This window comes from Convolutriloba macropyga, chromosome 2 (assembly GCF_964194025.1).
Source record: "Convolutriloba macropyga chromosome 2, txConMacr16.3, whole genome shotgun sequence".
NCBI lineage: Eukaryota > Metazoa > Xenacoelomorpha > Acoela > Convolutidae > Convolutriloba > Convolutriloba macropyga.
Genome location: NC_134469.1, coordinates 27088209 through 27103781, shown reverse-complemented (window position 1 = coordinate 27103781; position 15573 = coordinate 27088209). Strand labels below are relative to the sequence as shown.

At 36.9% G+C, this 15573-nt stretch overlaps 1 protein-coding gene across 2 annotated transcripts in view; it reads right to left on the bottom strand.

The window, feature by feature from the left end:
- Positions 1-15573, bottom strand: part of LOC142358579 (uncharacterized) — a 73162-nt gene that overhangs the window by 27587 nt on the left and 30002 nt on the right. For both annotated transcript variants that reach the window (XM_075409998.1, XM_075409999.1), the window contains exons 3-6: positions 14439-14539; positions 14245-14375; positions 11466-11731; positions 8877-9475 (exon numbers count right to left, since the gene is read on the bottom strand). In XM_075409998.1, coding sequence (XP_075266113.1) covers positions 8877-9475; positions 11466-11731; positions 14245-14375; positions 14439-14539 — 1097 coding nt within the window. The remainder of the gene's footprint in view (positions 1-8876; positions 9476-11465; positions 11732-14244; positions 14376-14438; positions 14540-15573) is intronic.

Sequence of the window (15573 nt, the reverse complement as noted above, 5' to 3'; positions counted from 1 at the left end):
CGGGTGATACCGTTTATTTGCCATTTGGACAATTTCATCTAGTAGTAACAATTGCGGAAAGTACAATTGCCCGGTTCAATTGATTTCAAACAATTTTGAGGCACCGGAAAATGAATATTCTGCTTGGCCCATCATAATTGTGTTGGTGCCCATGATCGTCCTCATGGTATTTTTATTAATTTACTAAGAGGGAGATGGCGAAGACTAAATTAGCGTTGTTAGACTGCTGTTATTACTTGCTGTTAAGTGTTGTGTAACTTGTAGTTGATAATTTGCCAGTGTGTAGTTTTAAATGTGAACAAGTTTGTATTGTTATGTACTGTAACAGTATGCGGGAGAAAAGGAGAGATAGCGCGTTAATTGTGTGCATTTTTACGGTTGTTGGCTTGATGTTTGTGTCAACTTACTAACTTAGTTATTTGCGTTGTTTTCAAGTGTAATACATTGAGATTTTTCATCAATTTAATCTAATACAGAATTTTTTTTCTTTCAGGTTAAAATGAGTTCGGTTGAGATTTTTGATCTCAATAAATTACAACTGCCTCAACCAAAAGAAGGTTTTGGCCACGAAATAACAAAAGGAGAGCCATTTATTGTACGTGAACCTCTGATCAAGTATAAAGACAAAAATGTTGATGTAAGTTCATTCTCATTCTGCAGCAATAATTCTGACTAAACTTACGGTTGTTTCGTATTTATTTCAATGTTTGATTGAAATAGTCTATTGATTTTCAGCGTGCATTGTACAGTGCAATCAAATTTTCAACCGTATTGTCAAAATTCAATTGTCTGGAAGAGAAAGTCGGCTATTTTAAGACCTCAGTTTATAATAACTGAGTCTTAAACCAAACTCAAGAAGATTTCTTGACCTGTAAATTACCCGATGGATTTACCCTTTCTCCCTGGTCCTTCGGTTTCAACATTCTCAGCTGTGGTCCTCACTATACTAATTTTCATACTGACTGGGAAGACCCAACAGATGCCTTTATTACATTACATGGCACCGGGAAGAAAATTTGGATTTTTCTTCCACCTGGAGAATTCGCGGCATTTTACGAACAGCCTACTGAAAATCCCGAACATTTGTTGACTCAATTGAAGGATATAAAGCAAAAACGGTCATATTGTGTTCAGCTTCCGGGTGATACCGTTTATTTGCCATTTGGACAATTTCATCTAGTAGTAACAATTGCGGAAAGTTCAATAACCCGGTTCAATTGATTTCGAACAATTTTGAGGCACCGGAAAATGAATATACTGCTTGGCCCATCATAATTGTGTTGGTGCCCATGATCGTCCTCATGGGTATTTTTTATTAATTTACTAAGAGGGAGATGGCGAAGACTAATTTAGCGTTGTTAGACTGCTGTTATTACTTGCTGTTAAGTGTTGTGTAACTTGTAGTTGATAATTTGCCAGTGTGTAGTTTTAAATGAACAAGTTTGTATTGTTATGTACTGTAACAGTATGCGGGAGAAAAGGAGAGATAGCGCGTTAATTGTGTGCATTTTTACGGTTGTTGGCTTGCTGTTTGTGTCAACTTACTAATTTAGTTATTTGCGTTGTTTTCAAGTGTAATACATTACTTGAGATTTTTCATCAGTTTACTTCTAACAGATTTTTTTTCTTTCAGGTTAAAATGAGTTTGGTTGAGATTTTTGATCTCATTAAATTACAACTGCCTCAAACAAAAGAAAGTTTTGGCCACGAAATAACAAACGGAGAGCCATTTATTGTACGTGAACCTCTGATCAAGTATAAAGACAAAAATGTTGATGTAAGTTCATTCTCATTCTGCAGCAATAATTCTGACTAAACTTACGGTTGTTTTGTATTTATTTCAATGTTTGATTGAAATAGTCTATTGACTTTCAGCGTGCATTGTACAGTGCAATCAAATTTTCAACCGTATTGTCAAAATTCAATTGTCTGGAAGAGAAAGTCGGCTATTTTAACACCTCAGTTTATAATAACTGCGTCTTAAACCAAACTCAAGAAGATTTCCTGACCTGTAAATTACCCGATGGATTTACCCTTTCTCCCTGGTCCTTCGGTTTCAACATTCTCAGCTGTGGTCCTCACTATACTAATTTTCATACTGACTGGGAAGACCCAACAGATGCCTTTATTACATTACATGGCACCGGGAAGAAAATTTGGATTTTTCTTCCACCTGGAGAATTTGCGGCATTTTACGAACGGCCTACTGAAAATCCCGAAAATTTGTTGACTCATTTGAAGGATATAAAGCAAAAACGGTCATATTGTGTTCAGCTTCCGGGTGATACCGTTTATTTGCCATTTGGACAATTTCATCTAGTAGTAACAATTGCGGAAAGTTCAATAACCCGGTTCAATTGATTTCGAACAATTTTGAGGCACCGGAAAATGAATATACTGCTTGGCCCATTATAATTGTGTTGGTGCCCACTATCGTCATCATGGGTATTTTTTATTAATTTACTAAGAGGGAGATGGCGAAGACTAAATTAGCGTTGTTAGACTGCTGTTATTACTTGCTGTTAAGTGTTGTTTAACTTGTAGTTGATAATTTGCCAGTGTGTAGTTTTAAATGTGAACAAGTTTGTATTGTTATGTACTGTAACAGTATGCGGGAGAAAAGGAGAGATAGCGCGTTAATTGTGTGCATTTTTACGGTTGTTGGCTTGCTGTTTGTGTCAACTTACTAATTTAGTTATTTGCGTTGTTTTCAAGTGTAATACATTACTTGAGATTTTTCATCAGTTTACTTCTAACAGATTTTTTTTCTTTCAGGTTAAAATGAGTTTGGTTGAGATTTTTGATCTCATTAAATTACAACTGCCTCAAACAAAAGAAAGTTTTGGCCACGAAATAACAAACGGAGAGCCATTTATTGTACGTGAACCTCTGATCAAGTATAAAGACAAAAATGTTGATGTAAGTTCATTCTCATTCTGCAGCAATAATTCTGACTAAACTTACGGTTGTTTCGTATTCATTTCAATGTTTGATTGAAATAGTCTATTGACTTTCAGCGTGCATTGTACAGTGCAATCAAATTTTTAACCGTATTGTCAAAATTCAATTGTCTGGAAGAGGAAGTTGGCTATTTTAACACCCCAGTTTATAATAACTGCGTCTTAAACCAAACTCAAGAAGATTTCCTGACCTGTAAATTACCCGATGGATTTACCCTTTCTCCCTGGTCCTTCGGTTTCAACATTCTCAGCTGTGGTCCTCAGTATACTAATTTTCATACTGACTGGGAAGACCCAACAGATGCCTTTATTACATTACAGTGCACCGGGAAGAAAATTTGGATTTTTCTTCCACCTGGAGAATTTGCGGAACTTTACGAACGGCCTACTGAAAATCCCGAAAATTTGTTGACTCATTTGAAGGATATAAAGCAAAAACGGTCATATTGTGTTCAGCTTCCGGGTGATACCGTTTATTTGCCATTTGGACAATTTCATCTAGTAGTAACAATTGCGGAAAGTTCAATAACCCGGTTCAATTGATTTCGAACAATTTTGAGGCACCGGAAAATGAATATACTGCTTGGCCCATCATAATTGTGTTGGTGCCCATGATCGTCCTCATGGGTATTTTTTATTAATTTACTAAGAGGGAGATGGCGAAGACTAAATTAGCGTTGTTAGACTGCTGTTATTACTTGCTGTTAAGTGTTGTGTAACTTGTAGTTGATAATTTGCCAGTGTGTAGTTTTAAATGTGAACAAGTTTGTATTGTTATGTACTGTAACAGTATGCGGGAGAAAAGGAGAGATAGCGCGTTAATTGTGTGCATTTTTACGGTTGTTGGCTTGCTGTTTGTGTCAACTTACTAAATTAGTTATTTGCGTTGTTTTCAAGTGTAATACATTACTTGAGATTTTTCATCAATTTACTTCTAATACAGATTTTTTCTTCTTTCAGGTTAAAATGAGTTTGGTTGAGATTTTTGATCTCATTAAATTACAACTGCCTCAAACAAAAGAAAGTTTTGGCCATGAAATAACAAAAGGAGAGCCATTTATTGTACGTGAACCTCTGATCAAGAATAAAGACAAAAATGTTGATGTAAGTTCATTCTCATTCTGCAGCAATAATTCCGACTAAACTTACGGTTGTTTCGTATTTATTTCAATGTTTGATTGAAATAGTCTATTGATTTTCAGCGTGCATTGTACAGTGCAATCAAATTTTTAACCGTATTGTCAAAATTCAATTGTCTGGAAGAGAAAGTTGGCTATTTTAACACCCCAGTTTATAATAACTGCGTCTTAAACCAAACTCAAGAAGATTTCCTGACCTGTAAATTACCCGATGGATTTACCCTTTCTCTCTGGTCCTTCGGTTTCAACATTCTCAGCTGTGGTCCTCAGCATACCAATTTTCATACTGACTGCGAAGACCCAACAGATGCCTTCATTACATTACATGGCACCGGGAAGAAAATTTGGAATTTTCTTCCACCTGGAGAATTTGCGGCACTTTACGAACGGCCTACTGAAAATCCCGAAAATTTGTTGACTCATTTGAAGGATATAAAGCAAAAACGGTCATATTGTGTTCAGCTTCCGGGTGATACCGTTTATTTGCCATTTGGACAATTTCATCAAGTAATAACAATTGCGGAAAGTTCAATTGCCCGGTTCAATTCGTTTAGAACAATTTTGAGGCACCGGAAAACGAATATTCTGCTTGGCCCATCATAATTGTGTTGGTGCCCATGATCGTCCTCATGGGTATTTTCATTATTTTACTAAGAGGGAGATGGCGAAGACTAAATTAGCGTTGTTAGACTGCTGTTATTACTTGCTGTTAAAGTGTTGTGTAACTTGTAGTTGATAATTTGCCAGTGTGTAGTTTTAATTGTGAATAAGTTTGTATTGTTATATACTGTAACAGTATGCGGGAGAAAAGGAGAGATAGCGCGTTAATTGTGTGCACTTTTACGGTTGTTGGCTTGCTGTTTGTGTCAACTTACTAATTTAGTTATTCGCGTTGTTTTCAAGTGTAATACATAACTTGAGATTTTTCATCAATTTACTTCTAATACAGATTTTTTTCTTTCAGGTTAAAATGAGTTTGGTTGAGATTTTTGATCTCATTAAATTACAACTGCCTCAAACAAAAGAAGGTTTTGGCCACGAAATAACAAAAGGAGAGCCATTTATTGTACTTGAACCTCTGATCAAGCATAAAGACAAAAATGTTGATGTAAGTTCATTCTCATTCTGCAGCAATAATTCTGACTAAACTTACGGTTGTTTCGTATTTATTTCAAAGTTTGATTGAAATAGTCTATTGATTTTCAGCGTGCATTGTACAGTGCAATCAAATTTTTAACCGTATTGTCAAAATTCAATTGTCTGTAAGAGAAAGTCGGCTATTTTAACACCTCAGTTTATAATAACTGCGTCTTAAACCAAACTCAAGAAGATTTCCTGACCTGTAAATTACCCGATGGATTTACCCTTTCTCCCTGGTCCTTCGGTTTCAACATTCTCAGCTGTGGTCCTCAGTATGCTAATTTTCATACTGATTGGGAAGACCCAACAGATGCCTTTATTACATTACTTGGCACCGGGAAGAAAATTTGGATTTTTCTTCCACCTGGAGAATTCGCGGCATTTTACGAACGGCCTACTGAAAATCCCGAACATTTGTTGACTCAATTGAAGGATATAAAGCAAAAACGGTCATACTGTGTTCAGCTTCCGGGTGATACCGTTTATTTGCCATTTGGACAATTTCATCTAGTAGTAACAATTGCGGAAAGTTTTCAGTGGACGTGTCTGTTATCAGTTTCGACTTTCATCAGTCCGGAAGTCCTTGAGTAATAGTTTTCTGCGAACTTCCTTCTTGTCAGGTTTGACTATCATCAAATTCGCACGTGAGTTCCGAAATTTTAGTCTCTAGTGAATCTTGTGCTTGGCCCATCTTTGTGAGAGCATTTACTAAATTCTCGGTAAATCCTTGCTGAATTTCGCTAACTGATCCTGTGACCATTCATCTCTGGGACAAAGGTCCTTCAAAACTAATTTTTTTCGAGCTGCATTACATGCTTCTTGTGGGGTAGCATTTTCAGGAAGTTCAAAAAGTTATAAGCGTAGCCAGTTTGGAATTGCTCTGATAAACGCTCTTTTAATTTGACTTTCTCTGTTTCTGCCTGCGCTTGCTAACCTTTCCGCATTTACAGCGGTTTCTCTGTCAAACCTAGGCCTATCTGCGTCATTTGCAGCTGGTGCTACAACAGGCAAAATAGGATCTGGGTAAGCTTGATGTGCGCATGTTTGAATCAGTACTAAAAAGTCCTCTGGCGTTGTTTTTCCCGGTATAAACTTAAAGTTCTCTAACTTTATTGCATGAACTTCTCTTAAATTTGGATCGCAATACTGATTTGTTAGTGCTGTTAGTGCATTTTCTAAGTTGTTTTGAGTAGCTTCAGCTAGTGTCAGGAAAAATCTTAGAGCTCCATCTTTTAAGTGAAGTCGCAAGAAATTTGCTTGTTGATCATCAGGGACTGCTGTTACCGCTATGATGGTGCGTAATAAAGCTGCAAACTCGCACCAATTTTCACGTTCGAGGCCCGAGAACGGGCTGAGAGAGATATGTGGTTGAGCCATGCGTTTTGTTAAAAATTTAACTTAATTAATTGTTTTTCTGAGCAGGAGGAGAGCAGTCTGTATTTTAATTGTATGCGCCTATGAAAAACCTTTTAAATGTTTCAAAAGATGACTAGTTTAGCACTGTTAGCACGGAGTGATTAGCTAAGGATAGAGTGAAAGTGAAAGCACTTGATGACATATATAAACTACACTGAGATAATTGGTTTTACTGCATTGTAAGCTTACTAGCTTTTGAAGTCCGTTTCTAGCTGTTCTCTGTAGTTCTCAGCTCTTTGCAGTTCTTATCCAACTGTTTATTACCTTTCTTCCCAAATCCGGTTGTTTTATTGTGTGGGCTCTTCTGATTTTGTGCCTGTTTGTGGTTGTCGTCTGTTGATGATCCGTGTTTGTAGTAAGAGTCGTTTTCAATAAAAATCGTTCTTAATAATTCTCAATAAAGAATTTTCACAGCAACAAATAATACAAATTGCAAGTTATCTAACAAGTGTTCTTTCAAACTTATTAACAATTAGCTTTTGAAAATATTAATTTGCGTGATTTGCATGGCTTCTCAATAATTTGAATGGATTTTTAGCTCTCTGATGAAAGCGATGATGACAATTTGACTTTGGCAGAAATAAAGAGAAGTAAAAGATCAGAAGTTTAAAGTTTCTGTAGAAGGTAAGATCAACCGTTTCCCTCCTGTCACCAACCAATATGTTTCTTCTTAACTTTCAGCCTGAGCTCTTAAGGCTCTTCGGAGTGTTGGATCACGGTTTTTTTCTCTTAAAGCAACCAACTGTTCTCAAGACTTTATTCTCTCTCTCTCTCTCTCTCTCTCTCTCTCTCTCTTATAATTTAATAGCTTTCAGTAAGTAACATTTGCTATGTATATTCATTAAATATTTATCCGGATTCAACAGAGGCATATAAGGGCAGTGCGTACAATAGTTTACAGCATAGTAAATTTAACAACAAATATAATACTTGTACAATTTAAATGCACCGGTTAAGAAATGTAACTTAAAACAACAAAATGTTTATTAGCTCTATGATCATCAAAACAATCCTTTTTAGGACTACTTGATATCCAAGGATATCACAAGATCCATATTATTTATTGGGTTGTAGTGTCATCTAGCATTAGCGGCCTATTAGTAGTTTCTTTGGGATTGATATAGTTTCTTCAACCGTTGATTTTGTACGCCTTTTTTTACAAGTGCGGGGTGCGGGAAAAACGTTTTGATTTCTGCTGATTTAAATTCTAAGTTTTTTATAAGTACTATACGGAGCCAACCGACTGGTAAGCAAAAAGTGATTTTATGATATTTTCAATTCCTATGTTAATCAGCCAATTAAAAGCTCCAAGCATGATAGATATTAACGATACATCAAAAAAAGGATCGGCAACATGCGTAGGGTTCGGACCCCTGTCGTTACCATTTTCTCTCCCCTATACCAACAATAAACAACTACTGTCGGAAGAAATGCCCTTGAACCACAATTAAACTAAATTAAGGAACAACTTCGTTTTAAGCTCGTTTTAAAAGGTCGCAAAATAATAGTCAGGAACTATTAAACTGACAAAGATCTCAATTTAAAAAAAAACTAGGAAATGGAAATCGGCAAAAAAACTTAAAAATCCGCAAATCAGCTTCAATTAGCCTTTGTTTAGATACCAAAGGGCTTCCAACGCCATCCAAAGAAACTGAATGCGGTAACATAATTATGTACATGAATTATTGCCTACAATAACCTTATAGAGAACACGAACAATAATCAGAAACAGCTTGAAGAAGACGCACGTGAACATAGAAAACGCTGGCTGCGTAAAAATTTTTTCAGACCGACATTACCGCTGTTTCAAAATCCATTTTTATGTTTTCTCCGCTCACCGAGTTTGTTAACTGAAACAAGAAGCCCTTCACACCATGAATTTATATCTCTTAAACAGTTTCGGTGAATCCCAAGCTTCGACTAGTGAGCGGCAGCGCTCTAAGAGAACTTAATGCCCTCCGGGCGTTACCGGTTTATCCCGTTTTCGAGGAAAAGTCAAATGGTCGGACGGAAAGTCGCTAGTACAAAAAATCGCATTAAAAAGACCAGCGGGACTATCATAACTGCTGCAAACTTCGTTTGAGAGCAATTAATAATCCGAACTCTTTGAGTCGTAAAAACCAAGAGAAGGTCAATGTCAGCTCAGTTCAGCTATGAAAACTGTTAAGAAGCAGCTTTAAAAAATTGTGCAATACAATAAGTACCATGTTCTGAAATGTACCTTATTTGCATGATCATGCTGGCCAGCTTTTCCTAGGAACACATCATCTTCAGTGGTTTCCACAGACAATGAGAATTGATCGTACGGCAAATTTGCCACATACTGTCGCTCCATTGTAGTAACGTCCTCACTTAACCCTTCATTATTGACTTCGCCTATTAGGGCATAATTCGTTTCATTGTGATCATCATCAAATGATGCTTGTTTCTTTTTGCTTGCGTTCAACAGAAGATGCAGATTGTCCATACAAGATAAAGCCGCACCCAGTCTCTGTTTCACCATCTCTACGCTCCTTTCATCAGTTTCTCGCATGTCTTTGAAATCGTTAGTCAATTTCGCAATCTCTTTCAAATGAATATTGAAACTGGTTAAAACTGACTTCCAGTTAGATCGCTCAAAAGACGCTTCGGATCGTGATCCTTTTTTGGCTCCAGTGCCACCGCTGTTAGAATTGGAGTCCTCGTCGTCAAGATCAATGCCCAGATAAAGATCCTGAACCAGATCGAGTTCCTTTTCCAAGTTCTGTGCAATTGAGAGATCGTAGTTAACAATAAACGATTTGAACACTGTCACGATTTCTGATGTCATAGTATCGTTTCCTGGAAAACATAATCGTTAGCCAGACGAAATTTGAACCGACAGACGTCTCACAAACTGCTCTCAAATTCGAGATTGAACATCTGAGAACGAGATAAGAATGAAACGACTTAAATCCCTTATAATTTACAAAGAAATTGCTATCGGCCAGAATGCTATCTTGAAGTGACCTCTCCGTTCACATTCCGCTAGACGGGCTATGTACTGTCATCGGTCACAATCGCCTTTATTTTAGCAACAGACTTATTTTCTGAATGTGCGAAATTCAAATCACTCAAAAAAATCAAAAGCCAAGGGTCACAAGTCACTCAAGAAGTGAAATCACAAGTCACGACAGAATGTTATACAAGAAAACGCTCAAGCGGAAACTTTGCATTAAAAAGACACACATTTTTACAAGAACTGCTTCAAACTTCGTTCGGGGCAATTAAAAAAGACCAACACGTTTACAAAAAATTCTTCAAACTTCGTTCGAGAGCTATTAATAAACATTACCCATCAAGTAAAATACCCAGATCAACAACTAAACTAAACAAATAACGAAAGAAAGAATTCGTTTCACTTTTTCTTGAACGAATTACAGTAACAGAAAAAGCACGGACAGATAACGAGACCAAAAATGTCTGCTTTATAAACTCCCCCAAAACTTTTCTAGTATCAATCAACACGAAAGATTACTGAACGAACGCAACTATCAGTGTTATAAACTTCGTAAGCTGCTCGTTCTCGACCAAAAAAGGTTTTATTCTATGACAAAACTCAAGTTATTTCATTGTTCGGAGCCTCATCAAGGCGTGAATGAAATATTCCGATGACATTTAATTTAATGCACAATTTAGTACTACAGAGTCCGATTGCGCGTCCTTGTGTTTGTAGTTTGAGAAAAATTTCATTAAGCAATTGCAGATTTTTCTTCTCGTATTCCTCTCACAACTTTTCAGTTTAAAGAATTTATTACAAAACGATTGTGTATGCTATTTATTGATTGCCTTCAAAACAATTGAGAAGTTCATAAATTTGCAATTTGTAAACCGAAAACAGAAGATGCATTTGGAAAATGTCATGGCAAATATCGATTTATGTTCTGAAAGCACACAGTTTGCAAAATCTTTTTGTAGAAATTATAATGGTTTTAGAGAAGAGTAGCTACAACAGCAGTAAACTACAGTACGGTATTAGATGATAGGAACAACGTTAGTAAAAGAGCATTTAGTCATGTGACAGCGGGACACGAAATAACTAAATTCAGATAAGATTCAACATTGTTTAGATAGTCTGTTTCCAATGTACATAATGTGACTTAGAAATGAGAATTCAGTGTCTAATTAAAAGCCCAATAGTTGAAAACAGGCTCTACATTAAAAATTTCATAATTTAGCTTAAAACAGTGATTTGAAGTATTGATTTGAACCAACCAAGATAACTTCGTCTAATACCATACTCCTCTAGCGTTTGCAGCAAAATATCGCGATCAAGCGAAGGCCTTTTTTAAATCCAGAAAGAAACCAACAATAGCTCTCAACTTTTGTGTCATCCTGAGTTTTTGTGAGCTCATCTAAAGCATCAACTGTACTGTACTTCTGGATCCAAATTGCTGGTAAGTATCATATCGAATTTTTCCAAATAGGAGTACAGCCTGTTATACATATTACGTTCATAGATTATTCCGTACACATAATGTAGTGATACCGGACGATAATTGTTTTCGTCTAACTTAGAACCCTCCTTGTGCAAAGGAAAAACCTCAGCTTTGGCCATTTGAGCTGAAAAGTTCCATTTAGAAAAGAAAGCTAAGGTGAAATTGCAACTTTGATTAATATGTTGCATATGTTTTTACAGCCAATTCACAACTTATTATCCAAATTTAAGACTGTTTCTCTAACTTCAGCAACATTGTTGTATAGGAATATCAAAAAAATTGGTGAAAAATTAGGCTCACAAATGATCTGGAAAAAAGGCTTTGAAAGTGAACAAGTCTAATTGGAAACTAACCAGTGAAAAATGAGTTTGCAATTGCAAGAACCAGACTGAAGTAGAACTCGGTCACCAGTTCATAGTGCAGCTGAATGATTGTTTCTAATTTGGAACAGTTCTCATCCCCACCACCACTTTCGACACCATCAAAGTTTGCTGCCGAACCATTGTGTTTTCCTCTACCTGGTTCGCCATTGTGTACAGTGGTTGATGATGCCTCGTATTGGACGTTGCCGTTGAGGGTAGTGATCACTTTCTCAACATCCACCGACTCACAAAGGTGTCTGAACATACCATTTTTAAAAAAGACCCACCACTAGCCAAAACCTTGGCATCACAAATACAGCCATCTCAAATAGCAAATTTTGCACAAAATATGACAATCTCTAACGGAAGAGATTAAAAGTACAATCTCTGAATCGCTTTTTGTATTTTCCATGCATGATGCAAAAGTTGAAAAGTGAGAACTGCTTCCAGACTCGGCAACAAAATTTTTCACCTTATTTATTTGAAGATCAAAATAACATTTTACATATTGATTGCTATTTTTCATGTATATTTAGTTCATAACTCTTCCGTTTGTCTCTCTCACCTTCGCTTTTTATGCTTTTTATTCATGACTCTGAGTGGGTCAACTCGGGAACGGCAAGTCAACTCCTAGATATACATACATAGCAGGACATCTTTTGGTCTTCGAAAGAGAACATTTAATTTTTGGGTTTCGGCTGGAACTCTTCAGCTAAGTAGTTACATCTTGAGCCGCGTAAGGAAGTTGAACGCCATAGCCCAGAAAGAAAAATACGTTTATGGGACAGTTCGGCAATTTTAGCAAAATAAAATTTTTTAAAGAAAATTTAACCACAATACCCACCTGATAGATTTAATCAATGTCCATATGATGAGCGGACGTCCTATTTGCAGTTTCTGTTAGTTACATGACCAAATCTGCCTTTAGTTTTAGATTATAGGAAAGGAAAAAGCTCAGGGCGAAATTAATTGTATAATCAAAAAGTAAAACATTTGAACATACTCGGCAGATTGCCGGAAAATAGTCGCCGTTGATTCCAATAAGCATGATTGGGATTGAAAGAATATAAGATATTGAAAAGGTTTTTGTACAAAAACATTTTTTAAGTCCGATTTATTTTGATGGCATTTCGTAGTTGAACATACTTCTGTTTCTTAGAGAGAAGCTATAGGGGCTACTATCAATACCACTAAGCATAAGAGACAGTAACTAAGACTTATAGGAACGACGTTCAAATAGCGGGCATCTAAAATTGGGATTTATGGGTTTATTCCGTTTCTATATCGGACTTCAATTTTTTTATATACTGACTCTGTTCATTTTGAATTGCTTTGCTGAGCAACTGATGTTCAAAATCCCTTTTAGCAGAATGAGAGAAGAGAAAAAGCTAGCCTAGAGAAGTCAAAAAGATTTCAGGAAAAATGTTGAAAAAGCGGCAAAATGAGGTGAAGCGAAACATTTTTGTTCGACAAGTAAAAAAAATAGGAGCGCTATAATAGCCGGCTGGGAGATAAGGGCGACTATTAAAAATAGAATATCAAAAATACAGCTGGCAGGTTGCCAGAAATCAGCCGCAATAGCTTCGTGGATCTGCAGTCTCAAAAAAAACACTGAAAAAGACGAAAAAATTAGTCTTTTCATTGAAGGCTGAGATTTTAAATTTTGATTAGGAATCTGTATAAGTTATTGCTGCCTCTATTAGCTGCTCTCAAATAACCTTCATTTAGAGTGACACACATTCACCTGACCTTATCTATTTGAATTAAAGTATATAAAAGTCAACTTCAAAGTGAGGAAGTCATTTTTGTGAGTGAGGTAAGCCACGTGTGACCAAATTTAGTCAGGCGAGTGAAAAAAATCGCCCCACTAAGAGCGAAAAATGATGTCACACATGCACTTCAGTTGAAATTGCATGAACGAATGAACAAAAAGCAGATTTGAAGTGGATGTGATGTCTTACGGTTGTAACAAAAATAGCAACATTGCGACAAGTCCTGACGTTTAATTTAAAAATTTCCATTGACTAAACAACAACTAGGCCAAGAACAGACTATGAGTGAATTGGGAAAAGCATTTCCAAAAAATCAGATCGAAAAACCAAAAAAAAACAGACAATCAACGTCAAAATGCCACATGTGAACAAAACCCACTAACGAGAAATGGAAATTTGGTTCAAACAAAAAACTAGCCCTATAATGAGCTATGAATGGATTGCGAAAACCATTTAGAAAAAAATCCGATCCAAAAAATCGAAACCAGTAAAAATCGAAGTGAAATTGCAGCAGGTGAACAAAAAATCACTAGCGAGAAAGCGAATTTGTGTTCAAACACCGTTTTCTTACTTTACTTTAAATTTAGAATAAAAATTTCACGCCGAAAAACCACTCGCTTATTCGCTCCATGTCCTGTTTCGGCATGACCAAAATCACTACTCCAATTTGACTTCAAAAATCATGAAAATGTGTGAACAGATCTTGAAAAAAAAAGTCAGCACCCCAATACAATTCAAATTTTTTGAATTGTAAAAAACAAAGAGAAGGCCAATAATAACCCCAGCTATCGCTGTGCGGCTATTAATCACTCAAAATGACGAAGTGAAACTTGAAAAAGCCACTTGAGAATTCACCAAATGTTTTAAGAACAAAAGCGCAAAAACTTTGCATAAAAAAGACCAACACAAACAATAATTGCTTCAAACTTCGTTCGAGAGCAATTAATAAACTGAACACCCAACAGAACTAAGATAAGTAACAAAAAACATATGCTTACACTTGTATGAGTTGAATTGGCTGTTGTGGCAGCTGGTAACATGACTCCTGGCAGGCCAAGATATCCATTATAATAACTTCAGTCAAACTTCGAAACAAAGGCATGTTGGCCTCGATAGCGGCAATCTTCACCTAAGCGACACAAATCAAAATCATGTAGAACGAAGATATCTTTTAAATTAGTCATGCACGTACCTGATTGGCAATTCCCTTGTGTGAGAAGTTAAATCCCGAGTTGACATTGGAGTAGTCGGAGAGATATTGGATAGCATTCTTGATGCATAGCTTGGAGTGCTCTGGAAAAAAATTAATTGTCTGTCTAACACCAACGCGCAATTGAAACCTCGACAACTTGATACGGTGACAATGCTGAATTATAACCACCAGGGCATCTTATAAACTCTAACAGATTAAGTTGTCACCAATGAAAGTAGTGATGTGTCTTTCTGGGCAAACTACGGGGGGGGGGGGGGGGCATAAGTGTCTTCCCGTGAACACTACGGGGGGGACACAAGTGTCTTCCTGGGCAAACTACAGGGTGGGACACTTTGAAATTCTTTCTCCTTATTTCCCCTGCCATGCATGAAACTAATCTTAGGAAACCATTTTCCCTCCACTTGCGTGACTGGTTTGCCGCTTTGGGCTTGAAGCCATTTTAACTACCACCGCTTTTGCTTTGAAAGTGAATTCGTCATATGTCTGCGCCAGGGTACTTTAATCTTGTTTTGGTCTGGGCAAACTACGGGGGGGGGGACATAAGTGTCTTCCCGTGAACACTACAGGGGGGGACACAAGTGTCTTCCCGGTCAAACTACAGGGGGGGACATAAGTGTCTTCCCGTGAACACTACAGGGGGGACACAAGTGTCTTCCCGGTCAAACTACAGGGGGGGGGACACAAGTGTCTTCCCGGTCAAACTACAGGGGAGGGGGGACACTTAGATTTTTTCTTTGTTTTTCTCTGAGTCTTATGGAGGGGAGGGGTGACACTTGCATTTAAAAAAAAATCAGTTTAAGGAAACCAACAAGGAAGAACTTTAAAAACCTTGGGGGAAAAGGAGCTGTCATGTAGACACAAACAAAAAAAAGTAATTATCATACCCTGCAAAAGTCACCTAATTTTCATTTGTCTATAATGCTTGCTCAAAAACAGCATGACAACAACAATCGCGACGGTAGATTTAAAAACCATTCATGAAATCTATAATTTAATAAAAACAGACTATCCAGAACATAATGAAAGATTTCTTTACTTTTTGGCAACCTGCTTGCACTTGGACCCTGATGTTAACCTCGAAATTGCACTAAAACTGAGGCCTTATGGTGGGATC